Source organism: Lolium perenne, chromosome 6 (assembly GCF_019359855.2).
Source record: "Lolium perenne isolate Kyuss_39 chromosome 6, Kyuss_2.0, whole genome shotgun sequence".
NCBI classification, from domain to species: domain Eukaryota; kingdom Viridiplantae; phylum Streptophyta; class Magnoliopsida; order Poales; family Poaceae; genus Lolium; species Lolium perenne.
In genome coordinates this window covers 226,508,779-226,530,791 of record NC_067249.2, presented here as the reverse complement: position 1 = coordinate 226,530,791, position 22,013 = coordinate 226,508,779, and the positions used below count along the sequence as shown (strand labels likewise).

General features: G+C 45.0%; 2 protein-coding genes and 1 long non-coding RNA gene across 4 annotated transcripts; 2 read left to right on the top strand and 1 right to left on the bottom strand.

Annotated features, from left to right (window-relative positions):
- Positions 1 to 7,902: 7,902 nt before the first annotated feature.
- On the top strand, positions 7,903 to 9,899 carry LOC127305863 (transcription factor bHLH94). Its single transcript, XM_051336443.2, has 3 exons — positions 7,903 to 8,494; positions 8,852 to 9,238; positions 9,314 to 9,899. Exons 1-3 carry the CDS (start codon positions 8,030 to 8,032, stop codon positions 9,407 to 9,409), a joined length of 948 nt encoding a protein of 315 aa, XP_051192403.1. The 5' UTR covers positions 7,903 to 8,029; the 3' UTR covers positions 9,410 to 9,899.
- Positions 9,900 to 12,823: 2,924 nt separating this feature from the next.
- Positions 12,824 to 17,120, top strand: LOC127305860 (protein FAR1-RELATED SEQUENCE 5-like). 2 transcript variants are annotated; one of them, XM_051336441.2, is made up of 8 exons: positions 12,824 to 13,121; positions 13,220 to 13,375; positions 13,969 to 14,172; positions 14,260 to 14,485; positions 14,578 to 15,268; positions 15,350 to 15,807; positions 15,904 to 16,191; positions 16,281 to 17,120. In XM_051336441.2, the coding sequence occupies exons 1-8, from the start codon at positions 13,108 to 13,110 to the stop codon at positions 16,965 to 16,967; spliced, it is 2,724 nt and encodes a 907-aa protein (XP_051192401.2). In that variant the 5' UTR covers positions 12,824 to 13,107; the 3' UTR covers positions 16,968 to 17,120. The 2 variants fall into 2 exon arrangements, with proteins under 2 accessions (XP_051192401.2, XP_071678996.1); XM_071822895.1 differs by having other exon boundaries at positions 12,825 to 13,121; positions 13,241 to 13,375.
- A 290-nt stretch (positions 17,121 to 17,410) lies between these two features.
- On the bottom strand, positions 17,411 to 19,387 carry LOC127305862 (uncharacterized). The gene is made up of 2 exons (XR_007854199.1): positions 19,119 to 19,387; positions 17,411 to 17,891 (listed from the first exon to the last, which is right to left on the bottom strand). It is a non-coding gene; the product is annotated as an uncharacterized lncRNA (long non-coding RNA).
- Positions 19,388 to 22,013: the final 2,626 nt, after the last annotated feature.

Here is a 22,013-nt window from a genome sequence, read left to right as displayed (position 1 = left end):
ATCAACTACCTTGCTATGTTATTAATAAAAGTAAGTTTGAAAGTTTTAATTCCACTATTCTTGAACTTGATAAAAATTATGTGTTTGGAAATCATGAAAAGTATGCTGCATGTGATAGTTATATTGTTGAGTTTGTTCATGAAGCTACTGAAAATTATTATGAGAGAGGAAAATATGGTTGTAGAAATTTGCATGGTATTAAAACACCTCTCCATGTGCTGAAATTGTTGAAGTTACACTTGTTCTATCTTCTTATGCTTGTCACTTTGTTCTTCATGAATTTATTTGTGTACAAGATTCCTTTGCATAGGAAGCATGTTAGGCTTAAATGTGTTTTGAATTTGCCTCTTGATGCTCTCTTTTGCTTCAAATACTATTTCTTGCGAGTGCATCATTAAAACTGCTGAGCCCATCTTAATGGCTATAAAGAAAGCAACTTCTTGGGAGATAACCCATGTGTTATTTTGCTACAGTACTTTATTTTATATTTGTGTCTTGGAAGTTGTTTACTACTGTAGCAACCTCTCCTTATCTTAGTTTTGTGTTTTGTTATGCCAAGTGAAGCCTCTAATCGAAGGTTGATACTAGATTTGGATTTCTGCGCAGAAACAGATTTCTATCTGTCACGAATCTGGGCTGTTTTCTCTGTAGGAAAATCAGAAAAATATGCCAATTTACGTGCGTGTTCCTCAGATATGTACGCAACTTTCATTAGTTTTGAGTTTTCTGATTTGAGCAACGGAAGTATTTTATTAAAATTCGTCTTTACTGGCTGTTCTGTTTTGGCAGATTATGTCTCTGTTTTTTGCATTGTCTCTTGTGGACTTTAAGCGAGCTTTTCTAGACATAGAGAGCTGTAGCTAATGTTTTATTGAGTTCTTGCAATGTGCCACTACAGGACCAAGGTGGATTCAATTTTTTTTGAGTACTAACCCCTCTAATGAAGTTTATGAGAAGTTTGTTGTGAAGGAAGTTTTCAAGGGTCAAGAGAGGAGGATGATATATGATCAAGAAGAGTGAAAAGTCTAAGCTTGGGGATGCCCCCGTGGTTCATCCCTGCATATTTCAAGAAGATTCAAGCGTCTAAGCTTGGGGATGCCCAAGGTATCCCCTTCTTCATCAACTTATCAGGTTCCTCCCCTGAAACTATATTTTTATTCAGTCACATCTTATGTGCTTTACTTGGAGCGTCGGTGTGTTTTTATTTTTGTTTGTGTTTGAATAAATTCGAATCCTAGCAATCCTTGTTTGGGAGAGAGACACGCTCCGCTTTTTCATATGAACACTTGTTCTTCGTTTTACTTCTAATGTTCAATGATAAAAGTTGGAAGCTACAATACTTATGGTTATTTGGTTGGAAAAATAAAATGCCTCATATGTCTTGGATAATTTGACACTTGGCAATTGTTTTGAACTCTCAAGTAGATCATAAGTTTTTGCATGTAGTTTAAACCTATTAGTGGAGAACTACCGTAAAGCTTGTTGAAATTGGTTTGCATAATTGATCTCTCTTAAGGTCTAGATATTTTCTGGTAAAAGTGTTTGAGCAACAAGGAAGACAATGTAGAGTATTATAATGCTTGCAATATGTTTTTATGTAAGTTTTGTTGTACCGGTTCATACTTGTGTTTGCTTCAAACAACCTTGCTAGCCTAAACCTTGTATCGAGAGGGAATACTTCTCATGCATCCAAAATACTTGAGCCAACCACTATGCCATTTGTGTCCACCATACCTACCTACTACATAGTATTTCCTGCCATTCCAAAGTAAATTGCTTGAGTGCTACCTTTAAACAATTCAAAATGCTTCTCAATTTGTGTCAATGTTTTATAGCTCATGAGGAAGTATGTGGTGTTTATCTTTCAATCTTGTTGGGCAACTTTCACCAATGGACTAGTGGCTTCATCCGCTTATCCAATAATTTTGCAAAAAGAGCTGGCAATGGGATTCCCAGTCCCAAATTAATTAAACTAAATAGACACTCCTCCATGGTATGTGATTGTTGGACGGCACCCGAAGGATTCGGTTAGCCATGGCTTGTGTAAGCAAAGGTTGGGGGGAGTGTCATCATAATAAAACTAAAATAAAAAGGCACTCCTTCATGGTATGAGATTGTTGGCAGGCACCCGAGGATTCGGTTAGCCATGATTTGTGTAAGAAAGGTTGGAAGGAGTGCCACCCAAAAAATAAAATAAAATGGGAGCCGCTCTTTGAAGGTTTGTCTGGCGAGGGGGTTAGAGTGCCCACTACCATTCGTTGACAACAACAAACACCTCTCAAAATTTTACTTTTATGCTCTCTTTATGTTTTCAAAACCAAAGCTCTAGCACAAATATAGCAATCAATGCTTCCCTCTGCGAAGGGCCATTCTTTTACTTTATGTTGAGTCAGTATACCTACTTCCTTCCATCTTAGAAGCAAACACTTGTGTTAACTGTGCATTGATTCTTACATACTTGCATATTTGCATTCATCATATTACTTTATGTTGACAATTATCCATGAGATATGCATGTTGAAAGTTGAAAGCAACTGCTGAAACTTATATCTTCCTTTGTGTTGCTTCGATGCCTTTACTTTGAATTTATTGCTTTATGAGTTAACTCTTGTGCAAGACTTTTGATGCTTGTCTTGAAAGTACTATTCATGAAAAGTTTTGCTATATGTTATCTACTTGTTAGCAACTATAGATCATTGCCTTGAGTCACTTCATTCATTTCATATGCTTTGTAATAGTATGATCAAGGTTATGTAAGTAGCATGTCACTACAGAAATTATTCTTTTTATCGTTTACCTGCTCGGGACGAGCAGGAACTAAGCTTGGGGATGCTGATACGTCCCCGACGTATCCATAATTTCTGTCGTTCCATGCTTGTTTTATGACAATACTTACATGTTTTGCTTGCACTTTATGATGATTTCATGCATTTTCCGGAACTAACCTATTAACGAGATGCCACGGTGCAGTTCTGTTTTCTGCTGTTTTGGTTCCAGAAAGGCTGTTCGGGCAATATTCTCGGAATTGGACGAAATCACCGCCAAACCTCCTATTTTTCCCCGGAAGGCTCCGAACACCGAAGAAGAGTCGGAGAGGGGCCGAGAGGGCCACCACACCCTATGGCGGCGCGGCCAAGCACAGGCCCGCGCCGACCTAGGGTGAGGCGCCCCAGTGCCCCCCTGCGCCGCCTCTTCGCCTATAAAATCCCTTTCGACCTAAAAACACCGTACCAATTGACGAAACTCCGAGAAAGACTCCGGGCGCCGCCGCAGCCATCGCGAAACTCCAATTCGGGGGACAGAAGTCTCTGTTCCGGCACCCTGCCGGGACGGGGAAGTGCCCCCGGAAGCCATCTCCATCAACGCCACCGCCTCCATCATGCTCCGTGAGTAGTTCCCCCATGAACTACGGGTTCTAGCAGTAGCTATGTCGGTATACTCTCCCCCATGTACTTCAATACAATGGTCTCATGAGCTGCCTTACATGATTGAGATTCATCTAATGTAATCGGTGTTGTGTTTGTTGGGATCCGATGGATGATACATTATGATTAGTCTATCTATAAAGTTTGTGAAGTTATTGTTGCTGCAATCTTGTTATGCTTAATGCTTGTCACTAGGGCCCGAGTGGCATGATCTTAGATTTGAGCTCTATACTTATTGCTTAGATTGTATCTACAAGTTGTATGCACATGTCACTGTCCGGAACCAAAGGCCCCGAAGTGACAGAAATCGGGACAACCAGAGGGGATGGCGGTGATGTGAGGGACACATGTTTTCATGGAGTGTTAATGCTTTGCTCCGGTACTCTATTAAAAGGAGTACCTTAATATCCAGTAGTTTCCCTTGAGGCCCGGCTGCCACCGGCTGGTAGGACAAAAGATGTTGTGCAAGTTTCTCATTGCGAGCACGTACGACTATATTGGAAAACATGCCTACATAATTAATAATCTTGATGTTCTTTCTTAATGCTTTGATTCCTATCAATTGCCCAACTGTAATTTGTTCACCCAACACTTGTTACTTGTTATTGGAGAGTTACCACTAGTGTAGATCGCTGGGAACCCCGGTCCATCTCTCATCATTATATACCTGTTCTACATGTCATTGGAAGTAGTATCAACTATCTTCTGGTGCCATTGCTCTCATATTGCTATTCTATTTGCCGATATTCTTGTTACTATTGCTCTCATATTACTGCTACTTTCACATCACCCATGTTGCTAGTGCTTTTCCAGGTGCAGCTGAATTGACAACTCAGTTGTTAAGGCTTATAAGTATTCTTTACCTCCCCTTGTGTCGAATCAATAAATTTGGGTTATACTACCCTCGAAGACTATCGCGATCCCCTATACTTGTGGGTCATCAGCGACCTACTTCCAATCTCTGCCAAGGGCAATCCTACACTAAAACAAGCCCTAATACTACTTTCGACGTCCTTCCTTTGCCTACTCCAGCCAGCATCGCCGATGAGATCGAGTGGGTTCGGTTCGGCCCGGCTGTTCGAAGGAGAACCGACGAGAACTGTTTCGAGAGAGACCCGGAGATCGGGAGAGAGTTAAACCTCCTTATAACTTATAAGGAAGAGTGACCCACTCTTGGTAAATGAGTGAGAAGTGTAGTGCTACACGCGCATTTCTCATCCGACGTTTGTCCCGCTCGCGCTGCGTGCACATGTTTTGATGGATTGAACGAAGAGTTTATTTTTGTTGTTAAAAAATCGAGGTTTTGACAAACATGTCACGGTCAATCGGTTTGGGCCGCTCCGGGATCGCGGGCTACTGTGCAACGCAGGAGCCGCTCTATATAAAGTCCCGCCAAATTTTGCCATAGAAAAAAAATTGAGTTAGGGTTTTGCCTCCTCTCTCTCTAGCTGTGTCGCCACCGTACTCTACCCACATCCCAAGCGCCGGAGTACATCGGCGAATGGGAGAGCATGTCTCCCAAACCACTTGCCCTTGTCATCATTTTCGAGAGAGGGGGATTAGGTTGTTGGCATGCGCTTCGCGCGACTGCTTGCATTTTTTTAATCGTCTACCATCCAAGTCGAACAGTGTTGTGTACCGCCGTCCCTATCACCGACTCACCGTCAACAGTGTTATCGTCAACAACATCACTGCTACTCAATATGCAACTGATCAGTATGCGTGTGATGTATTGCGATTCCCTCTTTTATTTTGCCACAAGCTTACTGTGTACCATCGAAAATACTCGGTGGAACCTAGGTACCCATGAACCCTATAACTTGTTGGCCCCAAAATCGTATTTCCAGCTCTGCAAAAATTCTGAACAAATTATTTTGGATGTTGAGGAAGAATGCATGTATATGTGTGCCATTTTTCATAATCAAAATCGAAAGTATGTAGCTTAGACAAGATTGAGAAATTGTGAATTAGCAATGTGAAAGAAACTTTCCCCTCTAGATTTGTCTGTAACTTAGAAATCGGTAGACTATGTAACTTATTGCTGGACTAAGTAATATCGGATTCAAGGAGCACCGAGGTACTGAAAATTCGTGTTAGGGTGCCATCTGGTGCTACCCTCGAGAGAAAACCAGAAGTTCAGAACTGCCATCAGATCGCGGAATGACCACGCCCATTCACGCACAGTGAACGAGTAGAACTAGAACCGTACCAATACCAAACACCGCCATGGTTTTCTACAGTGCCCGGGCCGGGATATCCCACCACCAGCGAACGGTGCCATCCAACAGCGGCCATCAAAGCGCATCGCACCAGCAATTCTCATTTTGCCGGTGTCGGCAGGCGGCGTACTTGCGGCAGCTTTTCCCCGCGATCCCGGCCGATCGGTCGCCGGGGCTCTAGCACCGGCGAGGGCAGGCAGATCGACGCGCCTGGCGGGCCCCTGTCCCTTATGCTTCTGTTTTTGTGAAGCGAAAGCACTTGCACAGTTGCCATGCTGGTGTCTGGACTCGGACTGTTCACGAAGCGATTTGTTCCTTTTGCAGCGAGCTACAGCTACCGGCACGGAACATGGCGGAGCCCGGCGGCGTTCGTACCGGATTAATTGGGCTCATCAGTTCCGGTAGAACAACGGTGGCAAATGGTCGATTAGTTAGCCTGCAGCGTGATACTCCAGAATAGCAGCAGCATTGAAGGCCGAAGGCGATGGTTCAGTCAGTGCACGCTCTCGTCTGAGACCGGGCTTTCAACCGTCAGCTTTGGTTGGGGTAGCCGCGCGCAGGGCGGCGCGTGTACTTGCTCTCTGCATAGATCGCCATGACCGTGCAACTGTGCAAGCGCAGCTTTCAACAAGCTGGCGGCTCCTGTTTAGGCCTGGGGCATGGTGACCACCTAATATCTGTATTTTTCTGCCGCGCGCGATGAGAAGATTTTAAATTTCTAGTGGCCAAACTAGTCGTTGTCTAAGACGTTGTTAAATATTGGTATTTGCCTAGGGAACAAAGTGAGAGGCCAGACAGCACAGTGTCTATGTGTGGATCGATTGGGAGTGTTGCATGAGTGCTCATTGTACCACTCTGTACGTCACCTGTAGTGCTGTTACCATCAAGGATCACAAAGGGATCACGGAAGAGGATATAATTAAGGAGGAAGGATCACTTTACGTGGTCTCTAGCTAAGCCGGAGGGATTAGCTATTTTAGGGCATTTTCTAGCCAATCTTTTATACTCACTCCGTTCCTAGATATAAACCGTATGTATTTTTAAGATTTTTTTATATAATATAGGGTGATTGCGTTGCAGCACTTGTCTGAATATTTATTTAGGGATTAGTTTACATTTCCTTATCTTCTCCAAAGTCCTATATTTTCTCATATCAATTGTCGAGGCGTAACCCCACCCAAGCTTGGGCGTGTTTCTCCCTCCATGTGGGTTCTAAAATTTTCGTGCCAAAATCTATATGGCTTATATCAAGAAACGTAAGGAGTAAATAATTAGACCCTCAAACGGTTCCTTATCTTTTAACTCCTTATATTTGATCCGCTAAATAAAAGTGATTCCTAGCTGATTCCTTAAACTTAACTTTCTAAATGAAAGGTGTGATTGTTGCAATTTAATACTTTCTCCGATCCATAATAAGTGTCGTGTGAACTAAAATCATGAAACTTATTATGATTGAATCAAAGGTACTACATAAATCCGCCACATTCGAAATACACAAGCATAAGATTAACAGTGCATACACGAGCGAGTCGGAGTGGGGCAGGAGGGCGGCGGAGGTTGTGGGGTCTCGATGGAGCCTACTGATTGTCGGTGGAGGCAACACTGGCGATGATGCAGTGCCTACGAAGGAGACTCCCGGCACATGGTGGAGGGATGTGTTTTTCTCTGGCCGAGCCGCGACCGAGTATAATTGAGAGTGGATACCAAGATGAGTAAAAAGTGTACTCCTCTAAAAGCCTTTGAGGGATCAGCTAGGTCTAGTTTAGCCCCTAAATCGAATCTTTTCTACTACCTCTGTTTCAATGAATAAGGCGCACACACATTCTATGAAGAATTTTGACCAAAAGAATTGAGCAACCAAATCTTGATTATATTGTATGCAATTAGTACCGTTGGATTCATATTGAAAAACACTTTCTAACGATGCTTATTTTGTATCAACTATCTTTATATATTTTGGGAACTCTTAGTCAAAGAAAAAATACGTAAAATTAGCGAGTACACCTTACTATTCATTGGAAGGGAGGGAGTAAGTACTTCTATTAAGTTTTTTTAGAGGATATGCTAAAGATGCCCTTTATGTAGTACGTACTTACATACGTGCCGTTTTGCCTCCCCGGTCACATACTCACATACCCCTTCCATTCTACTACAACCGCGTCTTCTACCCCATCGCCACATGCCACATGCCAGACGGCAGCCCGGTTCTTTGTCAGTATGTCTCCGTGTTATTCTCCGCCGCTCTTTAAAGCTACCATGCAGCTCACTTGCATCATTCCTCCCCTTTTCTCCCAAAGGTCCATGCAAGCCCGGCCACGCCGTGGAGGGCGACCCTTCTCCTAATTAATCTCGTATTCGTAGATTTGTTTCTTCTAAGCAGCTGAAATGGCGCTCGAAGCCGTGGTGTTCCCACGGCAGCACCTCGCGTGTGGCACGGACGAGGTGGCTGCGGCGATGTCCATGCACGCGCCGTCGCTAGGCCGCGGCGTTGACGACATTGACGAGTTCGAGGAGAAGGGCGGCGTGGTGCTGCAAGAAGAGGCGGCCAGCGCGACGATGTACATCGCCGGTTCAACCGCATGGGCCGCGGCCGTCGAAGAGCACTGGGACGAGAAGCGCTTCTACCCACCCGTGCCGCCGCCTGCATCGTCCGGCCGCGCCAAGGCCGTCTCCTCCTCGTCGGCAGCGGCCGTGCGGAAAAGGCGGCGGCGCCCGAAGGCGGTGAAGAACCGGGAGGAGACGGAGAGCCAGCGGCGCAACCACATCGCGGTGGAGCGCAACCGGCGGCGCCAGATGAACGACTATCTCTCCGTGCTCCGCTCCGCCATGCCGCCCTCCTACGCGCAGCGGGTACGTACGTACATGCCCCCATTCACTGTGCTTGCAGCTTTACCGGTCATGTCAGCAGTCAGCACTCACCGATGCGCACAGCGCACGGACGGATCGGCTCTCAGCCTCTCAGCACACCGCTCGCTGTCCCCTAGCTTTGCATTGCACTGTCACAGATGTCCAATCCTGGTGCCCCTCGTGGCCATGCCGCCTTGGACCTTGGTTCCATGCGTCACGGAGCGAATCTACTGTGTACTTCCATGGCGAACACGTACGACGTGCCCGCGCGCGCACGCATCGGGCGCCGAATGCTTTGCAATGATTGTCTCGCCGCCTAGCTAATGAATGTGCTGTATACCGTTTGCGGCTGACTGGCAGGGTGACCAGGCGTCGATCGTGGCCGGGGCCATCAACTTCGTCAAGGAGCTGGAGCAGCTGCTGCAGTCGCTGGAGGCCGAGAAGCGGCGGCGCTCACCGCTCCCATCCGCGCCGCCGTTCACCGGATTATTCACATCCCCTCAGTACTCCGCCGGCATTGGCGCCGACTCTGGTGACTCCGAGAACGGCCGCGGGGTTCGGCGAGGCTTGGCGGACGTGGAGGTGGCCGTGGCCGAGAGCCACGCGAACGTGAAGGTGCTGGCGCCGCGGCGGCCGAGGCAGCTGCTGAGGATGGCGGTGGCGATGCAGTGCCTCGGCCTCACCGTGCTCCACCTCAGCGCCACCGCCACCGCCGACCACCTGGTCTTTTACTCCTTCAGCCTCAAGGTGAGCACCAGGCTAATTTGCCACATTTTCGCCATTGATGATTCAGCACGTGCATGACCCTGTTCTCTGATGCAGATGGAGGACGAGTGCCGGCTCACGTCGGTGGACGACATCGCCGCCGCAGTGCACCAGATGGTCCTCGACACCGTCGAGGACCAGCTAGCTAGCTAGTTAGCCGGACGTAGAAATGTCTATGCAGTAACATTAGGCGCGTACGTTACGTACGTGCGACATGTACAATTCACCATTGTCAGAGAACGTAGTGCGTAGCAGTATTCCCCATTGCTTGCGTGCAAGTAAACATGTAGTATCCGGCCCGGATCAATCAGGTGGCATCTGGCAGCGGGCGCCAATTATTTGCGCCAACATATGCATGGCTGCGCATCCACACCGGTGGCGCCGTGGCGGACAGCCGCTGGACTGGTCTTCTCCGGTGGGTCACCCGTCGCCGTTCGCCGGATAAGAGCTAGTTTGATAATCGAACTGGCCCGCTCCAATCATTCCGTGATGCGATCACCTGAACCATCATGCATGTATGTATGTGTTCCGGCGGCTCGCTTCAGATTTCAGAGTTCAATTACACGGAAAGAACAGTCTGCTGTCTGCAGAATGTGTAGAAACATCCAAGCAGAATAAACTCATTGTGCCAATGAATGACCAACCTTGTATTGTAACGTACGTCTGAACTTCTGAAGACATCTTATAAGTTTTCTAACGTACGTCTGAACTGGCCCGCTCCAATCATTCCGTGATGGGATCACCTCAACCATCATGCATGTATGTTATGTGTTCTGGCGGCTCGCTTCAGATTTCAGAGTTTAAGGGCGCGTTTGGTAGCCTGCATGACTTTCCTGCATGACTGGCGCGCGGGAAGAAGTCCCCTGCACGTCGCAGATGGGCCATGGACCATAAAAGCCACGTTGTTTGGTGGTCTGCATAGAGTTTTTTCGGCCCCGTGGAGATTTGAGCTCTGTCCGTTTGGTAGGTCGGTTTTCAGGCCTCGTAGCCGCCCAGAATGGCACCGCTATTGTTTGGTTGCAACCCAGAAACACTTCTGCTAACCTTTTACCTTCGGTGGTGAGGTTACCAGCGATCAACGGCACAATGAAGAACACAGTTCACAATTCAGACAAACTTAGCAGTGATAATAGTTCAAACACGTTCATAGTTGACGACACAGGACGATCATAGTTCAGGACACAGGACGATCAAAGTTCAGGACACACCATAGAGGCATAGACGATCATAGTTGAACAAGACGACTGGAACATCAAGCACACACAGACCAGGAGTTTCAGACATGACTTTGGAAGACGACACACCTGGTGGCGTCGCCATGGTAACGACACATGATCATCACCTCAGTGCAGGTGTAGTCGAAGATGACCACATTGTACTGGAAGGTGGACACCTTCTTGAAGACGAGGAACTGACCTATATGCAGCTGATGAGCGACGGCGAAGGCCGCCCACCCCTGGTCGATGTATGCGTCATCGCCTTCTCTCACCGTAGTCATCCTCTAGTAGCAGCCTGTGTTGGTGGTGACGATGATGTTCGAAGGGGTTTCTCCGAACCACCTGACGAAATCATGAGGGATCCGTAACCGGTTGAAGGTTGTCTTGAAGACGATGTGCAGGAACTCATCCGGCCCCACGTTCGGCTGGAAGTGGCCGACGTTAGCCGCTCTTCGCTTCTTGGACGGTCCCTCATCGGGGGTTTCAGGTGACCCAAGCTTGAGCTTCTCAGTCTGCCACATGAACACATTAAAGGTGTGCCTGCTTACAAGTATATAGATGAAAACGAACATTGGAAACATGTGATGCCTCATACATTGGATCACAAGGCAGCTCAAGGGACTGCCCTCAAACTAAGTCTAGTGTGCAAGAAATCACACACCCACGACTAAGTTTGAGGGCAGCACCTTGCCTTCCAGTGTGGCATTGTTGAATCATTGACCAATGCACTAGACAAACCAAAATGAGGCCTCATATGTAGGATCACACGACAGACAAAGGGACTGTCCCCAAACTAAGTCTAGTGTGCCACTAATATGGCACACATGACTAAGTTTGAGGGCTGCACCTTGCCTTCCAGTGTGCCATTGTTTAATCATTGGCCAATGCACTAGACAAACCAAAACGAGACCTCATATGTAGGATCACACGGCAGGCAAAGGGACTGTCCCCAAACTAAGTCTAGTGTGCCACTAATATGGCACACATGACTAAGTTTGAGGGCAGCACCTTGCCTTTCAGTGTGCCATTGTTCAATCATTGGCCAATGCACTAGACAAATCAAAAAGAGGCCTCATATGTATGATCACACGGCATAAAAGGGACTGCCCGCAAACTAAGCCTAGTGTACACGTAATATGGCACACACGACTAAGTTTGAGGGCATCACCCTGCCTTCCGTTGTGTCATAGTTAGATCATTGACCATTGAACAACTGAAGAAGTACAAACATGAAAAGCAAGGTAATATAGGCCTCATAGAATGAGCACATATGGAGGAGATGTTTGATCTGAACCAATGGCATGGTGATGTTCAGTCATGCCATAGGTTCAGATCAATCATCTCCTCACACTATGATTACCGGTTACAATCATCGGTCTAGTTCAATCATAAACTACACAGTCTACAGCAACCTACCACAACTCGTTCCGCACAGCAATCTCAACATGCTCAACCCCAGCACAAAAAACCCTTCTCCTCTTTGCATGCACAGTAAAATCTGCCAGTTTCGGCAATCGAAAGCACGATTTAGGAAGGATCTACCGCAATCCGCACTATAGTAACAGATCTAAGCAAATCGAGACCGTGGAATGCAAGAACTGAACAAGAAATGGAAGAAATGGGGACGAACACCTTGCAAAACGTCAATCCGACCGCTATCCTAACGGAAACCCTAGCAGATCTAATGTGCATGTCCTCGAAAATGCCCGAGAATGGCATGTTTGAACAGAACGAGTACGAAGGTGAGAAGGAGAGGTCGTTACCGCCATTCTTCCGGCCGAGGACGAGCTCGAGGTCGCGGGCGAAGACGAGATGCCGATGAGGACTGTGGAGCAGATTGCAGTCGATGTTGTGGTCCTGGTCGCCGACGTCTCCTCCTCCGGTAGCGGTGCTCCTCCGTGCGTCGGTGCGGCGGATTGGTCGGTGGGAGGGGAACCGCCGGGTGATGTGACAGTTTGGGGGAGGTGAAAGTGCGGTCGTGACTGAGAGGAAGGAGATCGAGGGGAGCGGTGAGGCTAATTATGGCGCGTGTTCCCGAAGGGACGCGGCGTCTCCGCCTCCCTTCTCCACGCGTGCAGGCTTCTGGCCGCAACGGGCTTGGCCCCGGAGAAACTGCCATTCCGGACGTTCCTCCAGGGCTTGTCCCGGGTGCTTTAAAACCCGATTCATGCAAAACGCTGCAGGCATCCAAACGGGTCAAAAATTGCTGGCCCGGTGCGAGCCAAGGAGGCTGCATGCTACCAAACGCGCCCTAAATTACACGGAAAGAACAGAATGTGTAGAAACATCCAAGCAGAACCAACGCGGTTTTTCTCGCGGCACCGTGGCCTACCGGTCACGTTGGGACCGTCCGCTTCTCTGTTCGCGATTCGCGCTGCTCAAGAGCTCAATTTGTTTTTTATTCGGTATATCTGCACTACCTGTATATGGTCCTGCGAATACGTATCGAGATACCTGTACCTGGCCGGCTCGAAATAAAGATACCTGTACCTGTCCCGCGCTTTGGTTGTTGGCCCGTTTTATTGCTCTAGATCTGATGGCCGGGAGCTTCACTTTCGCCCACTCCCCACAATGGCGTCGCTCTGCCACCGGTGACGGGCAGCCTTCTTCTCCAGCGCCGTCGAGTCCATTGGAATGCCTAATCCTAGGTATGATTTACTCAACTGTGCATATTTATCTGTAGATTAAATATCTAGCGGCGAACGGCATCCTTTCCTTTGATTCCTCTCCTGCTGATTGTTGGAAGCCACGGACCGCGGACGTGTAGGGGCAGTGGCGCCAGTGGGGATGAACTTGGGTGTTCATCCGTGATGTTGTTAGGAGATGAACAGTTCGAATCCAATGAGTTATCGTACATGGAGCTTTTGAGCAGAGTCGAGCTTCAACCAATTCCAGAACAAGAGTAAGCCATTTCTCTTGTTAGCACATAGCTGAAATTGTTAGGTGTAGTATGAATATAGCAATACAGCTGCAGTCACTTATAGAAATTTCTCGTTTCCGGTTGTAATCAGTATGATTACCATTTTTCTCCTAACATTACCTTGTAATGGTCTGCATATAATTATCAACCTGTCCAGATTGCTATGGTATAATTCTAGTAGTAAAACATGTTGTTCCATACAGAATGAAACTGCACACTGATATAGATATTTCTTGTTCTCATCTGTAGTGTTTTGTCTATGTACGCATGCTTGAACTCCTTAATTTTATCAAACCTCTTCAAGTACATAGAACTTGGAGTGTAGAAGTAAGATCTAACAAATGTATTTTTCCAAAACTGGAGCTTAGAGTATAAGCAACTAAATTTCTTAATTTTCACTTGCAGCCTTCATAACCTGGAGATATTCTTATTTGTACCTTTTCCTTCTCATATGTCGAAAGCCTATGTCTCGAGCCTTTACTGTTGATACACTTAGGGTAATATCACAGTGAAACATTTTTTGTTAATTAGAGGCCGATGTTTCCTTAACACTGAGTTTTTGTTATTTCCATTAGCGAGGTGGGTGAAATGGATTTTATTCCCCCAAACCAATTACCAGAAGAATCAATTGAAACAGATGCTTTCTACAATAGCTATTCAAATAAAAATGATGGTTGTTATTCTGAAGCTGGAAGTGCTTCAAACACGTCAAGGTGTTTTTCCTCTTTCAATCAATCTGATGCAGAATCAGTCCCTCAGGAGGTTTCCTCTACAAAAAAGTATGTATTTCCATTGTAATTTAATTGTGTCGTATCAATTGCATATCCACAACTAGAGTAAAATTGGGTTTTGGGGAATATTTGTAGTGACAATCTATCAGAAACAATAGAAGTTTCTGTGAGGAAATACTGCGAAGACAAGTCCTATGACATGTTCAAACCAGAAGTCGGGATGAGATTTGATACTTGCGAGGATGCTTATAAGTTTTACAATATGTACTCCTGGGTTCTTGGATTCAGTATCCGCTGCGGTGATAACTACACAAACACAAAAAAAGTTCGTACCAATCAGGAATATAAATGCCAACGAGAGGTATTTTTTATCATATATCCGGTTATAACTAAATTAGTGTTGATCCACGGTTAACAAAGTACATCCTTGCGTGTTTTTGTATTGATTAATAGGGTAAAGAGAAAGCTGCTAAATTGTCCACAACTAGATGCGGCTGCAAAGCGATGATACGACTTGCAATCTGCGATGACTCCACTTGGTATGTAAAAGCATTCGTTGGTGAACACAATCACCAGTTGGTACAAAGCTGTGGAGAAAAGAAACACCTGTCATCTCACCGTCACATTGACAAGCATACAAAGGAATGGATACGTCACCTAAGGGAGAACAATGTCAGTCTAAGTAGGGTGAATTTGGTTTTGGGCAGTGTATTTGGGTCAATGGGAAATGTACCCTTCAGCAAGAAGACACTCAGGACTTTTTGCTCTTCTATTGCATCTGATGCCTTAAAGGACGATGTCAAGAAAACAATGGAGAGTTTCAGAGAAATGATATCAAGTGATCCGAGATTTGTCTTCTCTGTCCAGCTAGATGACAACGAAAATTTGAAATCTCTTATGTGGACAAGCGGCCGGAGCAGATCTTTATATCAGTATTTTGGAGATGCTGTTACATTTGACACCACATATGATACTAACATATACAAAATGCCATTTGGGATGTTTGTTGGCGTGAATAATCACTTTCAGAGTGTAATTTTTGCTGGAGTTTTGCTTACCAGTGAGACAAATGCTGACTTCAAATGGGCTTTTGAAGAATTTATTGCAATGATGGGAGGCAAAGCCCCTTCAACAATTCTCACGGGTAACTGTAATTTAGAAATGGATGCTCAATGCATGTTTAGGATTTTTAATTTATCTATCCATAACAATTTATATTTTTCAGATCAGTGCTTAGCCATGACTATTGCTATCCGGGAAAACCTGAAGAAAACAACCCACAGGTGGTGCAAATGGCATGTTCTCCGTCGGGCTGGTGAAGCTCTCGGCCATGTGCATAAAGCTCATAAAACATTCGCAGGGGACTTCAACAAACTAGTCAACCACATGCTAACCGTTGAGGAGTTTGAAAATGGTTGGGAGCACATCATAAGTAAGTATGGCCTAGAGGACAACCCTTTCATGATAAGGGCTTATGAGGTTAGAGACAAATGGGCTAAACCATATTTCAAAGAAGTGTTTTGTGCTCGTATGACTAGCACTCAAAGGAGTGAGAGTGCTAATCACGTTCTTAAAGTTTATGTTCCATGCAAGTCATCGATTAACATGTTTGTGAAGCAGTATGCAAAGCTTATAGATGATCGTGAAAAGGCTGATCATGAAGCCGAAAAGAATTCTTCTCAGGTTAGGAAGAATTATGTGTATATAGTTTCTGGTTGTGACATTTATCTGTTAATACTTATCATACATAATCACCTTGTCATGAATGTTTCCTTCCAGCGATCTACTGAAGTTCTGGTCGGGTATCCAATAGAGAAGCATGCAGCGAAAATATACACTCCCGGCGTGTTCAAAATGTTCAAGATTGAGCTACGGAAGTCAGCGTCATATATATTAGAAAGAAATAATGGCAATGAGGAGTTTGATGTTATGCACGTTGATGCGGACAGCAGGGACTCTTGGTGCAAAGTGAGATATAAAATTGAAGTGAACCACGGTGTTGGATCTTACAAGTGTGAATGCGGTTTATTTGAACATTTTGGTGTGATTTGCTGCCATATCATAATGGTATATTTCTTATGCCAATCACGAATTGTATACCCCACTATTGGTATTTTTGTTTTGTGATATGTAATTGATTTATTGATGAATTGCAGCTGATGATTAACAAAGGGATAACCTCTATTCCCGACTTCCATATTATGAAGAGATGGACAAAGTCTGCGAGAGACGGATTTTTTGGATTAAACCATAGGGCATCGAATGTGGACATGAAGGCGATTTCTCGAACGGTGAGGCATAAGAGGCTATACATGTCAAGCTTAGATTTAGTTAGCAATGGGCAGTATGATGACACCACAACTGATATTGCAATGAAAGCTATTGAAAAGGCTAATAAAGACATCGCTACATACAAATTAAAAATCAGCACTACCTGCCAGGTTGGGTATAATACACGGCCTGCAACCTCAAATGTAGATGCTCCTGATATTTCCGAGAGTGCTGATTCCTGTGAATATTCATCCGAAGGATTACAAATCTATGACAGAGTGAGAAATATTGGGATAGATGTTGGATCAATCAAAGCTCCAGAAATAAAAAGGAAATCAGGACGACCGTCAAATCGAAGACTGTTTTCGCATTTTGACAGCAACGTCCGGCGAAAAGAGAAGCCATTAGAGGTGTCCCCTGTTGTGGATACACCAGGTGGGCGAGCTGGAGTACATCAAACAAGATTCTGCAGCGCCTGCAAGTCCCCGAACCATGATATTAGGACATGCCCGACAGTTGACAGACCGAAAGGAGATGGAACCAGCAAAAAAAGGAAGCATAAAGGAAAATAGTTCCAGCTTCATAATGTATTGATACTTAATTCCTATCTTTTAAAACAATTGTTATTTATCCATACTCTGTGATGTATGTATATGTGCCCAAACAAGTGCGGGTTTGATATCTGCTAGTATTTCATATTTATGATCATCTCTATTATTTCAGAACTATAATTTAAGTTCATGTATGAATTGGTTTGTAGGCAAGTCTCTTTTTCACTGATGTATTTTTGCTAGACATTTATTTCGGTTCCAGTGCTCTGTTTTCAAATGAAATGAGAGAAAAACTTGCAGTTAGTGCATATCTCCCACTGATTTGTCCCTCCAAGTTTACTTGCATGGTTTTTATACAAAGAACTGCACGTTCTTGATTATGAACAGGTGATTGCATGTCTGCTCATTGCATGGATAACAATGCAGTAGAAATACATTGCTAGAATAACAGAGCTTATGCATCATCAGTAGCCCAGAACGGCAACCATCACGGTGCATTTATAACTGATAACGTGATCACGACCTTAGGAACAAACTTGGACGAAGAGCTGATTTCTTGAGGTTTGCTCCCAAGGAGTTGCAGTTCTCAAATTACACAAACATCAGATATATTGAAGATCACGTAACTAAGTTATAATTAGGCTACTGGAGTACTTCCTCGTACAACATTCTGTAACTTCCTAACCAAACTGATATACAGTATTACATTTGAAAGTTTGACAAGGGTAATCTCATTCAGGGCCAGCTTTGCTGAATTCGTGGCACCGTTTACTCATATCAGCTGGATGTTACGAAGTTTGCTGCAGTTAAGCCTCAAACTTCTTCCAGGAATTGGATTAACCTGATATTCACTGCAACATATGCGGCAGCTTGCTCCAAGCAGATCTTGTCAGCTCTCGCAAAAAACCTTATCGAGCTGATAATAAAGCAATCTGTCGTTACACCCTTGACAAATATAGATTGGTTAGAAGCAACACGGTAATTCAACCAGCACATAGCTACCATGGAACAATAAATAGGGCAGCAGCCACTTGTGGCAAATAGTTAACAGAACAGTTCAATGTTAATCAGCTACATTGTCCATAAAAACTAATTCACACAATTTGTATTAAATAATGTAGAATATAAACTAGAAGCGCATGTGTTTAGTAAACAATAAAAGAAATTAGTTATGCTTGGTAAAGAAAAAACCACTGTTCATACAGCGACAATCCTTGCAGCTCAAAACCAAGGACTACCTATGCAAAAGAATGCAGTTTTAAATTAAGAAGATTAGAGTTCAAGGCAGTAAGACAGGAAACAGACAATATACATAAATCAAAATCAAAATCACTAAATATAACAAACAGGAACATTAACTTTACCATTTGGTAGCGATGATTTAAATGCAAGCAACCTGTGGTGCATGACAGATTAACACAGCACACGTTGGCAATCTTCAAAGAAGTAATAAATCCATCCTTAGTAGAGCAAAAAATGAACCACCTAAGAAATGGTCTACAGTAACGCCAACGATGAACGCTGACATTGGCTATCTGCAGAGGCATCCCATAATCTAGTAGCTTGGATAGCAAAGGAAAATAATAGTTTTCTGATCAGCTCAAGCCTCTAGCCCTGGGGCATTGTGAGAGAAGATTTTTTTCCGGCTAGGGTACTAATTTGTTCACTCCTGGAGACCTGGACTGGTATGTTAGGCATGGCCTAAGAGCAGAGGTGGAGCTAGAACATTTTTGATTGGGTTCATCGCTTTGTAATAGTAGGTTCAGAGTATGAATGAGTAGTAAATATGTAGTGATTATAAAGAGACTAATCAAATTTCATTGGGTTTATATGCTGGCTCCGCCACTGCCTAAGAGGGAGATTTGAACGCATGTACTTCCGTCAGTAGCATATAAGCTTAAGTTCTCAATTGTGTGTACGCAACTCTTTGTAAGTTGATCCTTAAATTTCCCGAGTCTCTATATGGAACAGAATACGGACACAAGTCTCTGAACATATTGCGCTCTGTTCGAGATGTGTTCATGTTCTTTGTCTAATGGGAACCTAACAATGGCAACCGGGACCATAAACAAACAGATTTCGCTAATACAAGAAAAAGTACTAACCAGAACAGAATAGATTTTGGCAATTTCCACTACGCCTGTTCAAACACTAAATAAGCAAGAAACTTACCAGACTGAAGCCCAGATCTAAATCGGAAACGATGACCTAGACGGCCTACCCAACGAAGCCATCAAGCTCCAGCATCCCGTCGTACCACTCGCCTCGCCAGACCACGCCGACGACTCCGTCACCACCGTGGAGCAAGCTATTGCACCTGTCGCCTTCGTCAAGCTCCCACTCACCTGAGCTCTCGAAGAAAGGGGGAGGAGACGAGGAAGGATGGCCGGTCGCTGGTTCGCCGCGGATTAAATTCGTTGCTGGGCCCGCATTGGACCCACTAGCAAATACCCCATCAATACTACTTTAGCTCGTACGAATACGGTGTCGGGCGTATCGGAAGAGCACCAATCGCGACGGTTTCGGATGGTCGATCCATGACCGGTAGGTCACGGTGCCGCTAGATTGGCATTTTCGCAAGCAGAATCTACTCATTGTGCCGATGAATGACCAACCACGTATTGTAACGTCTGAACTTCTCAAGACATGAAAATGGGTTTATATCTTATAAGTTTTCTATGGACGGTCAGGAGAATGGAGGCGAAACCAAACAAATGGACAATCATACTGTGCTAGTGCTAAATCTCACAACCTACTCTTGCATGCATGCATAGTCCCAGGCAATTGGTATTTTGCCACCTTGGAGCTACAGTCTCTGATTTCATTCACGTCCTACTCTGCTCCTTCAGTCAGTAGGCTTGCTTGAATCTTTGAAACTTTTCTGTAAGAAATCATAGTAACCATTTCATTCTTGACAAGTGCGTCACTATTTTCCCACGTGAAACTGCACGGCCTTATATTGCTCGTGACAATTTGAGGATAGTAGAGAGCTTGGCCTCTTCCCTTTCCCCATCTACAGTGAAAGGAGGCGACTTTTGGGCGATCCCGTGCGCATCAGCTCGCCGCCGGCGATTCGTCTGATCCCTCGCCCTCCGGCGGCCGCTCCGGCGGCGGGAGGACGGGGAATCGACGGATCCCGGCGTGTACATAGCCTAGGTGTGCGTGGGTTGCTTGCTGGCAGCGCTGTGGAGGTGGCGGCGTTGCCGGAGAGGCTTTTGGTGGCGGTGGTCCTCTCCTCTGCTAGGCGTGCTCCGGTGGAGGCCCTTGGCAGATCTGCCGTCTTCAGCGCGCTCGCCGCTCTTTCGGGCCGCGGCGTGCTTTCCCTCTTGCCGGTGTTCGTGATGGCGGCGCCGGCCTTTGAAGATCTTCGTGAAGATGGCGTTGACCGAGTTGGCATCGGTCGTGGTGCGGGATGGAGGCGCTGCGGCGCCGAGTGCTGTCGACTTCCTGGCCGCCGGAGGGCTCCTCCCAGTCCAAGGTTTTCTGGAGGAGAAGGCGGCGGGTTCCGCCGGCAGAACGTGCTGTGCGACGAAGAAGTTGCCGGAGCTCAGAAGGATCTTTTTGTAATTTTGCTTTGTTTCTGGGCTTATCTGTAAGATGCTCGGCTGATGTAATCCTCACTTCGCAAAAAAAATATTGCTCGTGACAATTTAGGTGGGCTAATCGAAGAGAAAACTTAATGTAAAACTAGATCATTTCTACTAAGTATTGAGTGGGAGGCAAAAAAAAGTAACAATGCCTGCTTTACCCCGATCAAAGTCGGATCACACTGTTTTTAAATAGAAGGCCTCTTAGCCCGGCTTTATATATAAAACCCCACACGACAGCATAAAGATTCAATTACAACACACCAACACCTCGACACATAGTCTCGCACAAGCGCAAGTCGGATCACACTGTTACTAATTGATTATGGGGATTGCGCCCACATAGGTAATAAGTCTCATTTCTCTTATAAATTGTTGTGGTGAGATGAGAGTTTTCGCTTTATGGTTGCAGTCAAATATGCATGTCTGTTGGTGATACTCCGGTTTCGAGGCGGAAAAATAAGGCCAGACATATCTATCTGTTTCTCAACGGATGTGCTAATAACTGAAGTCGGGTGTATCAAAACGATAAAGACAGATTGCTCAAGATCATTGATGAGCTTAACATAATAACTGAAGTGGGGTGTATCAAAAGGAGAAAACATGTTTTTAAGGTGTTTTACTTTGAAAATAAGTGATCTAAACCACAAAATTCCATGTTAGTGGGGCCCATGGCCTCTCACCAAACGGGATATCAATGAACATGTTTCTAAGTTTAGGCGTGATTTAGAGTCCAAGTGGCTTCAATGGCATAGAGTGAAAAACGCACTAAATTTCCAACTCATAGCCGACGAAAGCACATGTAAAAGAAAATATTTCAACTAAAACAAGACGAGGGGCTATTGTTGGATAAGATAACCTACGGGTTTATATTACCGTATATAATAACAAACTATTGGGGGCACATGTCCAATTTTTTCTCTATGTTTGAGGATGTTACTCAAGATATATCATAATTATCTCTGGAGGAGAATATCGTTCTTACAACTATATTTACTGAGAAAGGAGTGTATGTGGCTATTCAACAAATGGAGCATAAAAATTAAAACTCCAGGACCAGAGGAGTTTCTCGTAGAGTTCTACCATAAATTTTGAGAAATCGTCTAGGGATACTTCATGGCCATGCTTGTTCAATTACAGTCCAGGGACTTGACACCACTTACAATAAAACTTGGAGTTATAACTCTATTGCCAAAAAAGGAGGCCGCACAAATTCAGCAATATTGCACTATATACCTTATTTATGTGAGTTAGGATATATTTTCAAAATTAGGAACTAATCACATTACTGGGATTGCCCTGAAGGTATTTTGGCTAATTCAAACAACCTTCATGTTGGGACAACATATACTAGAAGGGCCTGTGGGACTACATGAGACCATCCCCATGAACTTCATCGGCAAAAAAGGATGTGGTGTTGTTCAAAATGGATGTCAATAAGGCTAAGGTAATGTAAAGTGATGTTTTATTTACAACAAGT

Coding starts and splice junctions, on each gene's coding strand:
- LOC127305863 (XM_051336443.2), top strand. CDS start 8,030: ATGGCGCTCGAAGCCGTGGTGTTCCCACGGCAGCACCTCGCGTGTGGC. Junction 8,495..8,851: donor CGCCCTCCTACGCGCAGCGG/GTACGTACGTAC, acceptor GCTGACTGGCAG/GGTGACCAGGCGTCGATCGT. Junction 9,239..9,313: donor TTTACTCCTTCAGCCTCAAG/GTGAGCACCAGG, acceptor TCTCTGATGCAG/ATGGAGGACGAGTGCCGGCT.
- LOC127305860 (XM_051336441.2), top strand. Junction 14,173..14,259: donor GAGGTTTCCTCTACAAAAAA/GTATGTATTTCC, acceptor GAATATTTGTAG/TGACAATCTATCAGAAACAA. Junction 16,192..16,280: donor TTTGCTGCCATATCATAATG/GTATATTTCTTA, acceptor GATGAATTGCAG/CTGATGATTAACAAAGGGAT.